This window comes from Quercus lobata, chromosome 1, assembly GCF_001633185.2.
Source record: "Quercus lobata isolate SW786 chromosome 1, ValleyOak3.0 Primary Assembly, whole genome shotgun sequence".
In the NCBI taxonomy this organism is placed as follows: Eukaryota; Viridiplantae; Streptophyta; class Magnoliopsida; order Fagales; family Fagaceae; genus Quercus; species Quercus lobata.
This window is the reverse complement of record NC_044904.1, coordinates 30,459,544-30,473,467: the sequence shown is the minus strand read 5'-3', so window position 1 is coordinate 30,473,467 and position 13,924 is coordinate 30,459,544. Positions and strand designations below refer to the sequence as shown.

General features: G+C 34.4%; 1 protein-coding gene across 2 annotated transcripts; it reads left to right on the top strand.

Moving 5' to 3' along the window:
- The first annotated feature begins 10,863 nt into the window (after nt 1-10,863).
- On the top strand, nt 10,864-13,341 carry LOC115986502 (transcription factor PCL1). Of its 2 annotated transcripts, none has more exons than XM_031109617.1 (2): nt 10,864-11,995; nt 12,363-13,341. In XM_031109617.1, the coding sequence occupies exon 1, from the start codon at nt 11,047-11,049 to the stop codon at nt 11,983-11,985; it is 939 nt and encodes a 312-aa protein (XP_030965477.1). In that variant the 5' UTR covers nt 10,864-11,046; the 3' UTR covers nt 11,986-11,995; nt 12,363-13,341. The 2 variants fall into 2 exon arrangements, with proteins under 2 accessions (XP_030965477.1, XP_030965468.1); XM_031109608.1 differs by having other exon boundaries at nt 12,357-13,341.
- Nucleotides 13,342-13,924: the final 583 nt, after the last annotated feature.

Below are 13,924 nucleotides of genomic sequence, written 5' to 3'. Positions count from 1 at the left end.
CACCGAGCATGGAAAAAAACCACTAGGAGTCAACACATAGGGCTGGCTGGAACTCATTACATAACAAATAACAATAAAATTAAAAAAATGTATCAATCATATAGAGATATTAACAATGGCACCATTAAGCATCCATATTAAAGAAAGTCACCTTAAGTCCAGAAATGTACTCCATGCCATACTTAGGCGCCCATTGGCCACCAACTGTCACATGGTCCACCTGATTCCAAGCCGGCCATCATTACATGCCCGTTGCCAACCATTGGCTACCAGCCAACACTTGGCCTGCCTGTTGCCATCAATCATTGACCATGAAGAGTCCAAGTGACCTAGTAGGGGTCAAATAAGTTTGCTTGTTTTAAGATTATATTTCTACAAAATTTTAATTTTCATAATAAGAATCGAACATAAATAATTATCAATTGTTACATTATAACCTGAAACCATGAATGAAAACCAAAACCAAGAGAGCTAAATCTAAATCTAATTATAAAATAAATGCAACTTGAAATCATAATAAATCTGTTTTTGTCTACATTCTCAGTCACAATAGAATAGACAACAGACCTCATTATTAGTCAAAGATCAGACACAAAATTGTAAAATATCAAACTGGGGTACTTAAATGGTAATAAAATAAAGAGAGATGAAGAAACTACACCATTTTGAAGACACATCTGTAGTCAATATATTAAATAGTATTCCTTTTAACCGCAGTCTAATATGTTACGCAAATTAGAAATCAAATATCAGGGACAAAACAGGGCAGAGCACATTCTAGTGTTTATAAAACGGGAGCAAGATTAGTATATCAATGACAAACCCAGTAACCTAAAAAGAAAAAGACAGAAGCTTACATGGGAAAATGCATGTCCTCTGCAAGAACAACATTGTTCAATTTGCTTTTAACCAAATAATCAATTAAATTTTCTAATGACAAAATAGAACCATAAAAAGAAGATTGTACATAGAGAACTTACAACAGCTGTATTGACAATACGAAAGAAGATTCCATAAACAAAATTTACAACTACAGTTACTGATCTGAACATTGGTAAGCCATGCAAAAGACAACTCCGTATTACTTGCCAACTACAGTCAAACTGCAAAATTTTCTCAAAAAAATAAGTCAGTTAAGTATGAGGATAACAATATTAATTAGAACAATACAGAAGACACATATGATCATTAATAGGATTTATATTTTTGTGATACGAAAAAAAATTTCTTGCAAAAAAAGTGGAACTCAACCGCTCAAAAGTGCACAGGAGAATCCCTTCAAGAAATTTATAGAACTTAAAAGTAATAAAAGTAATAGACTTGAACACAATTTAAATTTCCGTAGTCATTTACAATATCTTATGCAAAGACCCAAAAATTCCCCATATATTTCCAACATAATGTATTCAGGGCAGTCTAAATTAGTGAAGCTTTTATGACTATCATTTGTATCCAGATTGTGCACCTTCATTCATGCTAGGTTAGTTGATTTTTTTTTTTTAGTTGACATCGTAAAAACCAATTAGTCCACGGAAAAATGATGCCTAAGATCAAATAAAACTGAATAAAAATGTCAAAAAAGCAATGAATAAGTTTATCCAAAAAAGAAAACACTGCGAATAAGACTTTCACCTAGACACAAATCAACCATAATAACTTCAAATTTCAATACCTACCATGAATCAGTCAAACTCATTAGACCAAGTGTTGGAACACGTGCAACATTACCTCTAATATAACAATCTCCCTACCTCGATCAAGAAGTCACGATAAACTTGCCCAAAAAACAAAAAGGAAAATAATTTCAATACTTGGTTGACAAAAGTTCTTATAGAAACAATTTTGCAACATCAGTAGATAAGCTCATTATTGTCCAACTAAAACCCAAAAGACATATGACAGAATTATTTACATCATATGTAAATTCTCCTTCAAAAGTATAACAAAGCCATCAAATTTCACCAAGAAACAAAAACAAACAACAAAGACAAACATAACAGGTCACAATCTACCAAATTTCATGTAAAGCCATACAGAAACATCTTTCAGATACCAAACATAAACTAACATTAGTTTTGACTCATAACTTCAAGCCAGAAAGAAGTTTTTCATTACAAACAAGAACTAAATCAACAAGAACTTGAAATTCAATTCAAACAAATCAGAATCCAAAAAAAAAAAAAAAACCATTAGTCTAAACCATATGAAAGCACAAAAAAAAACCCATTAGTCTAAAGCCTATGAAAGCACAAAAAAACCCATCAGTCTAAACCGTATGAAAGCACAAAAAAACCCATCAGTCTCAGTCTAAACCATATGAAAGCACAAAAAAACCCATTAGTCTAAAGCATATGAAAGCACAAAAAAAAAACCCATTAGTCTAAAGCATATGAAAGCACAAAAAAAAAACCCATTAGTCTAAAGCATATGAAAGCACAAAAAACCCATCAGTCTAAACCGTATGAAAGCACAAAAAACCCATCAGTCTAAACCGTATGAAAGCACAAAAAAAACCCATCAGTCTAAACCGTATGAAAGCACACAAAAAAAAAAAAAAAAAACCATTAGTCTTCCTCTCTGACATAGGCATCATCGGCCTCGGCTTCCGTGCCAGGCGGCATGGAAAACCCCTCACCAGAAAAATGTTGTTGTTGTTCCCGAGAAAATCTGGCAGTCACTTTCCTGAGAAAATCTTCGAACCCTTTTCTAGAGCATTCAAGAAGAGAGAAAGAGGGTATCAGATTTTCTCCAAAACACAAACATGCGATGTGATATGGAGAATACTGATGAAACCCTAACCATTTTGGAGAGAGAGAGAGAAGGATAGAGAGAACTCTGGGATTTCAAATTTGGGGATTTGGGAGAGAGAATGAGAGAGCCGTTGGGATGTGTGATGCCATTTATAGACAAAATTATGTATTGTATTTTACAAAACTGCCACACGCCCCAGTAAGTTGATTTCTATTTTCTTTTTCTTTTTTTCTTTTTTTAATGCAAAACTGACATTTTAAATTCCTTTATATTTCATTTTAGTTCTCTAATTTTGTTTTTTTTCATTTCAGTTCTATATCTTTCAAATTTATTCAATTACAACTTTTCCATCAACTTTTGTTATTTAATGTGGTTAATTTTTCAATTTGATAAATTTTTCTTCAAATTTTTAAATTAAAAAAATTCAATTAATGATTGAAAAATATTTTCTAGATTTTTTTTTCAAAAAATTAAAAAAAAAAAGTTAACAAAATGCATTGATTGGATAAATCTAAAACTTAGAGGACTGAAATGAACGAAATTAAAGTTAAAAGACTGATTTTAGTTTTTTTTAATCCCAAATCCAACTTTTACCTTTTTTTTTCTAAAAGGTAATTTTCATTTTTATTTATTGAAACATTTTTCAATCACAAAATTACCTAAGGGTGTGATGTAATTTATAAACAAAATTATTTCACCGAAAAAATGCACAAATCATCACATTCTTAGATATTTTTGTCATTAAAAATCTAGCAACATCGAATTAGTAAAAAATGAAAATTATTACCTTGTAGGGAAAAAATTGGGAAATTAGACTTAACCCACATGTGATTAAGCAGGTTTTGATAGTCCTTCCTCCTCTTAAACAATTTCAAAAAATAATTTTCATCACTCTATTTTTACAAATTTACAATTTTATCATTTTTTATGTTTTTTATTGATATTATTCTTTTACGAAAATATTCATATTCTTTAACTATTTTTATTATGCATTATATTTTTCTAATTTCTTTTGGTACAGTTAAAATTTTAAGTTTTAAAGTTATTATTCAAATTCTCATTCTCTCGAGGAGATTATTATGATAATCAAAACTTATCTTATAATTACAATTAATATAACTCAAATATTTAATAGTACTCTCAACCCATACTCATATTTTGTCATTCTTGTATAGGTACACTAAATTGGACTGAAATGATCTGAAATTGACCAAAAAGACCAAATAAACCGAAGTGGACCTTGATAGCGATCAAGGAATCAGTTAGTTGAACAGCACGGATCACGATGATGTTAAGGGCCTGAAAGATAAGAAATAGAAGATCAGAGGAGACCGGGGTTGGCCGGTCAAAATTCCTCCGATGATGAAGTTAGCAATTCTCCTCTTAAATAAAAATATTGTCTATAAAGAATCCGTAAAGAAGAAATACTCTACCTTTTTTTGTCGGAGATTCATCTCCTTTTATAGGTTTAGGGAGCGGTTATCCGTTGGATAACTTCCCCCTATTTCACGGAGTCCGAAGCGTACAATTTGATAACCGCTATAGCGATTATCTTTGTGTCAAAACTCCCTTGCCCTCGTCCTAAGTGCTGTTTGGACGAAAGATAGCTCACCAGTTAGTATACGTCGTCCAGAGGTTTCTCTGGACGACAGTAGGGTAGTCTACCTTGTAAACTTAGGACGACGTACCTTTTGTATGGACGACATCCATGGACGAGTAAGGAGTTGGCTATTTTTTAGACACCATCAAACCTAATGGGCCAATTTAGACCGAATGGACTAATGTGGACCAAATTGGACCAAATAGATTAACGTGGACTGAATTGACCGAATAGGCTAAATTGGACCAAAGTGGAACGGATAGACCAAATTGGACTAAAATTGACCGAATAAACTGAATTGGGCTAAATTGATTGAAGTAGACCAAATGAACCTAATTGAATTGAAGTGGATTGAAGTATACTGAATTGGACCAAAATTAACCGAAGTGAACAGAAGTAGACCGAACTAGACCAAATTGATGAAATTGACCAAAATATACTAAATGTCAATCTATTCTTAGCATAGCCAAGATTGTATTTTGATATAAACTCAAATTATTACTTCCAAAATAATCAAGTGCTAACTCAAAAAAAATCAAATCAACCAAAAACTATATAAGAGAGAGAGAGAGAGAGAGAGAGTACTATTTGTAATGGGGAACTAAAAAATATAACACCAAAACGTATGAACCCAAAATAGAGTTTTAAAAATCACAATGCTTCATCAATATAAAGTTGAGTTATAAGAAATAATAATAAAAATTAAGAGAGAGAGAGAACAACCACTTTTCAAGAGAGAATGTGAGACAGAATAATAAAAATTCTATAGAAAATAATATAAGAAGAAAAAATAAAAATAAAAAATATTGTAAAAAATACCAAATTATCCAAGTTATGTTAGTGCATTGTTTGACTGTAGTATATGAAGTAGTTGATTTAAGTATGAAATAAACTCCCTTATATATACGTTGTCTTTTTTGGTAATTTATTCCTCAAACTGCCACTTTTATAAATGCTAGTAAAACACTTAGCTTTTTCAAAAAGCAATTTTTAAAAGTTTTTACCGAGCATTCAACTTTTTGAAAAACTAATTTTTCATACTACACTTTTTTAAAACTCTACTTTTTCAAAAAGTCCAATTTCAAAAAACAGAACCAAACTCACCCTTACAGTAAGCTACCTGAAAATCAGGCTAAAACCAAAAAATCACTATGAGAAGTAATTACAGAAAGTTGTACTCAAAACCAACTTATTTAAAAATTAAAGGTCGTTACCTATCTCAAATATACGACTCCTACTGCCTAGCTGAGGATGTTTCCTAAACAATTGTAAGACATTAATGCCTAGTTGTAATTTACCTTCCTCTGCATGTTTTGGAGCAAGATATCTACATGAAACCAAAAGCCTCGTTATGATTTTTTTTTAAAAATTTAAAAAACCTAAGATAAAAATTGCATAATATTTAAGATGTAGTGGAATTAGAAACTCGTCGCCATAATATGCCAAGTATCCGTGTATGCAGAGAATCTTAATAGATTCATCTATTAAATGGTAATGAACTTAATAGATACATTAATAGCATTAGACAAATAGCAAATGTTTCATGACAACTCATGAAACAAAAGAGCTGCTGCTCTGCTTAATTACTTGTAGACTGAGAAAGTAGCCGCCAATGTAGCATGACACAAACATGACCAAAGGCTTATGAAAAAAAAAACAAAAGATTGAGTAACGAAATATGAATACTGATACCTACAAAAGCCATGATATTATACGAAATCCCTAGTTTAAGAGGATCTCTATAATTTATCTGATGTGAAAAAAAAAAATTCTTCAGAGCATTTTCACGAGGCTGGTGAAACTCCAACCCGAATCCCAACAAAAGAAATTTCATTAATAGGTGTTCAAATCATATTATATACTCAGATTGTATGCTTGGGAAAAAGATGGACATCCTTAATAAAAAGTACCACATTCCTCAAGGCCCATACCAAATCCTTTCCTAAAAAGACAACACGTTATTTCTGTTCATAAAATAAATATCTCATAAATATGGGGACATCTTGTCCTTGAATTTCTAGTTGAACAATTAACACTTTTTAGAGGCAAGAAACTGCAGAGAAAGTTTGTGGGAGGTACTAGGTTACAGAGGTTTTCAAGATCATGCAGACTGTCACAGTTTTCTCCTTTTTCTCTCCTCTTGCTCTTTTTCCGCGATCCCTCATTCTTGGAGGGTCTTTCACATTATATACTTCTTTCCAGTTGATCTTGGCCCTTCACTTGTTGATCATGCAAGTCATTACTCGAGTGATTGTCCCATTAGCCACCTTCCCAAACTCTCTGTCAGTTGCGGCGACCAAGGCCGCACTGTTCAAGGGTCATTTCCTCATTAATGCGGCCGAAACGTTAGTTGGGTGCATTCAATGCGGAGGTGACAGTTTCTCCTTGGATTGCTCCTGCACCATACGCCCAAGGGTATCCTACTGTACTTGTCCTTCTCCTGAGGGCGATTTGGGAGGCTGCCTTTGCCGGTGTGCTATTCTCTCCTCTTGGGATTTGGGATGCCGAGAGCAGGATCATCCTCGGCAATGTTTCTAGGCCATTTGGGCCTTCTTTGTCCGTCCTCGGCCGTTTCTCCCTCCTCGGCGCGGGTCTTGAGCCTAGAATAAAGTGGGTCGGGGTTGTCAAATTCTTTGGCCCCATAGAAACACATAAAAGAACTGAATAGAATTTATAAGCCAACAAATAACAAAAAACAAAAAAAAAACAAAAAATAACTCTATCTCTACCTTTCAACAGCAACCATCATAAAATTATTGAAGAAAAAAGAATTAAAAAAGACAAAGCTTTGTCTTCTAACTCTCACATGCACTAACGCTATACCACCACCATATGTATAGAAATTATTACACGCCCTTATTTAGTTTCTTATCAATGTGAATTGCCACTTTTAATATGAATAATGCATCTCTTCACTCCATATTATTCTACTAATCAATTTGAGATTCCAAAATAAAGTAGGAAACATCTAAACCATTCCCATATGGACTATACTTCTTTTTAAAAAAATAAAAAAATACCTATGGACCATATCACAACATTAATATAAAATTGATTATTGATGACAGAAAATTTGTGGTTTTGATAGTCAGGAATAAGCTCTTATTCTTGTTAATGATAACAATTTTTTTTATAGAGTGGTTTTTCCAAGATCATATGAGGGTTCTATATATAACATACTTAGTAGTACAAATTACACCAACGTTAGAGAAAATTTGATTGATGAAATTGTTAATTATTAAATCAAAATTATGGTTAAATCTAATGTTTTAATTGTAAAAACAAATTTTTACAATTAAAATTTTCGCATGTAGATTTTTCATACTAATAAACCCACTCACAAGTTACAACAATAACAATATTATAAAGTAGTAATCATAGAGAGTATAAGCTGAAAGATGGCAACAAGTCCTTACCTCTGCATTTACTCTGAGCAACTCCATGGATATAACGTTACAACATTGCAAAATCTTCAATTTGCTGTGTGTGTTTTTTTTTGTGAAAATTTGAGTGAGTATGAAGGATTTCAACATTGGCAAGGGTTTATATTTGTTGAAAATTTTGTTATAGAATTTTAGTTGAAATAGAATTTTCAAGCTCTTGAAACATATATCTAATAGAGTTTTACTTAAACTAAATTATTGTAATACTTGATAAGATAATTACACGTTGAAGAGAAATAATAAATATATAAGATATAAAACCTAAAATAAAAAGAAAAAGAAAATAGTGGTGACATGGAAAATTGTAGGAGCTCTAGAGGCTTCGGTTTATATATATATATATATATATAGATAATACAAATAATATATTATTATTATTGTATATTGTATATTGTCCTTTTTGGTAATTTATCTCTCAAACTGTCACTTTTATAAGTGATAGTCAAATGCTCAGTTTTTTTAAAAAACACTTTTTAACGGTTTTTACCAAGCACTTAACTTTTTGAAAAAACACTTTTTGAAAAATCCACTTTTTCAAAAAGTCCAGTTTCAAAAAGCTGAACCAAACTCATCCTTACAGTAAGTTACCTGAACTAAACCAAAATATCACTATAAGAAGTAATTACAGAAAGTTGTACTCAAAACCAACTTATTTAAAAATTAAAGGTCATTACCTATCTCAGATATACGGCTCCTACTGCCTAGCTGAGGATGTTTCCTAAACAATTGTAAGACATTAATGCCTAGTTGTAATTTACCTTCCTCTGCATGTTTTGGAGCAAGATATCTACATGAAACCAAAAGCCTCGTTATGATTTTTCTAATTTAAAAAACCTAAGATAAAAATTGCATAATGTTTAAGATGTAGTGGAATTAGAAACTCGTTGCCATAATATGCCAAGTATCCGTGTATGCACAGAATCTTAATAGATTCATCTATTAAATGGTAATGAACTTAATAGATACATTAATAGCATTAGACAGATAGCAAATGTTTCATGACAACTCATGAAACAAAAGAGCTGCTGCTCTGCTTAATTACTTGTAGACTGAGAAAGTAGCCGCCAATGTAGCATGACATAAACATGACCAAAGGCTTATGAAAAAAAAACAAAAGAATGAGTAACGAAATATGAATACTGATACCTACAAAAGCCATGATATTATAGGAAATCCCTAGTTTAAGAGGGTCTCTATAATTTATCTGATGTGAAAAAAAAAATTCTTCAGAGCATTTTCACGAGGCTGGTGAAACTCCAACCCGAATCCCAACAGACGAAATTTCATTAATGGGTGTTCAAATCATATTATATACTCAGATTGTATGCTTGGGAAAAGGAAGGACATCCTTAATAAAAAGTACCACGTTCCTCAAGGCCCACACCAAATCCTTTCCTAAAGAGACAACACGTTATATCTGTTCATAAAATAAATATCTCATACATATGGGGGCATCTTGTCCTTGAATTTCTAGTTGAACAATTAACACTTTTTGCATTATATTTTTAATAAATAATTGGTGTAGGGAATGTGTGTAGGCTGAACTGTTTTGGATTCGTTTAGCAATGAAAGTTTATTAGAACATTTAATAGGTGGTTAAGTACCTCTAAAAAAACACTAAAGTTCCAATGAAAAGCGTGCGCGCACACACACATATTGTTTTGAGAATACATATACTAACTTGTTGTAAGTTAACATTCACTTGATAGTATTTGCATGAGAGTTCAGTATTTACATCCGGGCTTATAGCAATAGAAGAAAAGAGAAAAAACCCATTGTATGGTAGAAGAAATTCCATAACATAATTTTTTATATTTGTTTAACTTGTTGATAATGTCATAAAATTCACTTATTTTAAAATGAATTAATAAAATTTAGAATTTCCATAATATAATTCTAAAAATTCTACAAAATTTAAATCCATCTTTTAAATGAGTTACAATTTACAATAAGACAAAAAAATTATTCTAAGCTACAAACAAAACCTCACAACATTTTCATAACAAGCTAAAATATAATCCTATCATAAATCGAAACAAAAAAAAAAAGATAAAATAATTTCTAAATAAGCTAAATTGTTGTGAAAATGTGAGTGAGATTTTGTGGTATCTCTAGTTTCTACATTTTTTTATCAAGACAAAGATATAGAATAAATTCGTCGTCTTTTCCTTGAGAAAGTATTTTTTGCGCTCGTTTTGTACAACATCTCTCTCATTGACATGTCTTGAGAGAATATCTTTTGCGCCCATTTTGTACAACATTTCTCTCACTAATATGTGGATCGCTCTTATGAAGATTTTTCCTTTTTCTTTTACTCTCCGGTTCTTCTGGATCGGCCTAGGGAAATTCTCTCATTGACGCGTGGATCGCTACTATGAAAATTTTACCTTTTTCTTTTACCCTCCGGTTCTTTTGGATCGGCCTATGGAAATTGTCAATTACGTGGTAAACTGTCAAATGTTTGGTGAACACAACCCACACTTTTTTTTGTTTTTTTTCCACTCATTCGTCAAATGGTGTTCCTCTATTTTCGTCCTCGTATGTTCCATCATCCTAGGAAAATTGTCAAAATTCCCATCACCACAATTCAACGGCGACTGATTTACTCACAATAAAAGTCGACGTAACACAAACTAAGTACCGACCCGTCATAAAAGGGCCACGTTTATTTATCTCTCTCCAGCTGTCCACCAACACGCCCTTTCCTCGTTGGTCGGCAATACAATTTTGTAAAGTGCAAAATAGAAAGTCGGTTCCAAGCATTATTTTATTGCCAATTTACCAAAAAGCCATAAAAAGCGCACGCACTTTGCTCACGTGGCCACTCTCAGCAAATCACACACCGTTCCTTCCAATGTCTATTTTCGTAATCTCACATTTCAAATCCACCACACTCACTCTCTTCGCGCGTTGAGTTCAAAATGGTCGGAATCCTCCACGTTTAGTCAAAACTAAAGCGAGTTAGAACGGAATAATGAAGTGTGCGAATGGGGATGAGAAAAAAGAGAGAGATTTAGAGGATCAAAAATATCAGGTTAAGTCGTCCACGTTGGCAACTAAAAAGACCGATCTGGAATCAGATCTTGCACTTTTTTAGTTTCTTTTTTTTTTTCCCCAAACAAAAAATATAAACCAAACAAAGCTCTGAATATCACGAAAATATCTCTCTTTCCTTTCCTTTCATTTCTCTTTCTCTTCTTTTGGATCCAAATATCGAATTCACAAATTCAGAGAGTATTCGGATATGATTTGATGTTGATGAAGATGAGCGAGTACGAATTCTTGGGCGGCCAAAATGGCGGCGGCGATGAGGACAGAGTGACGGAGTGGGAGGTTGGGCTACCGGGCGTCGACGATTTGACGCCGTTATCGCAGCTGTTGATATCGCCGGAGCTGGCTTCGGCGTTCAGTATTTCGCCGGAACCCTATAGGACCGCCGTGGAAGTCAACCGCGCGTCGCAAACAACGTTCTCGACTCTCCGTGGGGTCAACCACTCGACGGCGAAGGGGTCGCTGTTCGAAACGACGGATCCTGACCCGGACCAGGACCAGGACCCGATGGTCGTGGAGGCGGACGAGAACGAGATTACCGATCGAGACGGGTCCGGGTCGGATCCGAAAAGATCGAGAAAAGACGACGAGGGTTGTGTGGAAATAGAAGTAGAAGAAGCCGATTCGGCACTCCGTAACAACGAGAACGACGAGTCGTCGGCGGCGGCGGCGGAGAGGGCGGTAAAACGGCCGCGTTTGGTTTGGACCCCACAGCTACACAAGCGATTCGTGGACGTGGTGGGCCACCTGGGTATCAAAAACGCGGTTCCGAAAACAATCATGCAGCTGATGAACGTGGAAGGCTTGACTCGCGAGAACGTCGCCAGTCATCTCCAGAAATATCGCCTCTACCTCAAGCGACAGCAAGGCGGCGGCGGCGGCGGCGGCGGAGGAGGTGGGTTGTTTTCCGATGGGCCTTCGTCGACCTCCACTTCCACCTCCGATCATCTCTTCGCTTCCACTACTCCTCTCCTGCCTAATTATCACATGCCCACCATGATGCCTCAAATGCTCGGCCACATGGGTATGCCACCCATGGGTCATCATCATCAGTACAATATGTTCCAGCAGCAACAGCAACACTCTGGGAATAGTAATTATCAATATGGGTCTCATCCTATTACGCCTAATGAGAATTGAATTAACAGAGGTGAGGTTGTTGAAGCCCAACAAAAAAAAAGAAAAAAAAAAAAAGGATCTTTTTCTGTCTGTACTATATGTGTTTTACTTTCATTGCTTAAAAACTGTCTTAACTGTCTTGGTTTAATTTGTTTAGCAATGATCAGTTTTTTACTATTATTTCCCCCATATTGTTACTTTTTGTAGTTTCTCTTTTGTAATTCCAATAATTATGTGTGTCTCTAGCACACACTGCATTTATGTAGGTAGCTTTTTATGTATTTTAGTTGGGGAGTTACAACCAAGAACTTATAAAAGGGTAGTTTTAGGCCTGTATGTAATGTGGTTTTTAAGTTATTGTCACAGATGATTTATGGTATGTTTTTGTGTAGATCCAGATGTTCATCAAGTGGGTCAAAGCTAAAGTCTTGCAACCCGAGGTTGCTTCATTGATAATCTTGAACCTCACAGACGTGGAGGTGTTCTTAGGAATTTATATGCAGACAATTTGAATCCCATACTGCATACTCTCTTCCTATATGATCTGGAATTTTGTTCCAACCAGGCTAAGTTTTGAACTTTCGCCTCAGTATATAATACATAGCTATTTTTTAGTTTCCTGGTAGCAGCAGGAGATTCATGGTGTACAAATTTTAGTCCCTAGTTGACACCAAGTCAAAAGTACACTCTTAACCCATTCTTTAATTGATAAAATGTTATTCTCAAGTATTGATTGAATGTATTAATTCTTTTTCTTCAGCTGGAAAGCAAAAGTTAAATAATAATAAAAAAGAAAGACAGACAAACTTAGCAAAACTATTGTCCCTCATTGTTGGGTTCAATGTCACCTTTTTGCCTTCTTTCTCATGAGAGAGAGAGAGAGTTGGTTTTAATTCTTAATTTTACATGTGTTATCTATTAAGATATATATATATATATTTATTCCAAATGCTCTTCAGAATTATGTGGATCTAATAATTCACTATGCAGATTGATTTTGATGTTTTCACTCAAGAATTCCCTTACTTGAGATGGTGATATCATGTGCTCTGTTATGCTTTTCGTTTTGTGAAGTGCAATTTATAAGTTTTGCAGGAGCTACTTTAGGGCCATTTGTTTGCAACTTCGTGGGTCTTGACAATGCATGATGTTTGGCTTGTATATTTTTATTAGTATTAGCTGCAGTGACTCTGATGCAGCTGTTGGAAAGTTCTGTTGCAGAACTATTGGAATGTTTACAATGTTTTGAACGCGAACTTTATCAAAATTCAGTCACTGTTTTGTAATTGTTTCTATTTTCACACAGTATTTGAACAACTTCGTACTTCTTCTTGAAAGTTCACAGTGAATTAGAAGTGCAATTATTGTATTGAATTATATATATTATTCACATTATTCTAATCACCATAACATTGGTTCTGTTTCTCCCTCTGTAATTGTTATGCTATTTCTAACTTTTTGGTTTGGCTCCTTTCCCATTAAGAACCCCTGCATTATCTCCCATTTTTAGTTGGATGTAAGACATATGGCAAATAAAAAATCTAATCGTCAAAAGAAAGCCACACACACAAAGTATTGGCATTGAGATCTCCGGCGCTTGCATTGACATGGACTCACCAAGCTGTTTGGCCTGAAAATGAAGCATCAGTAGTGCCTAAGGCGCTGGTGTTGGCAAGGAAGATGGTGGGAACACTTTGAGGGATGAATGAGCAATCGAGTATGAGGGAAGGCCCGAGCTGAGGAAGGTGGCAATCAAAGGCAAAGAGAGAATGTCCAGGTCTGATCCACCCTTATCCTCCTGACAACCAGCTCTACTACATTGTCAGCAAGACAGATCCTTGCCATAGACAGCAACATCAAGTTCATTGCCTTCATCTCCAAGCTTTCCGCTCTCAGTGATGGTGCTGACACCATGCCAACATCTCCTTCGAGGACTAGCTCCCCTGTGAGGACCTCAATG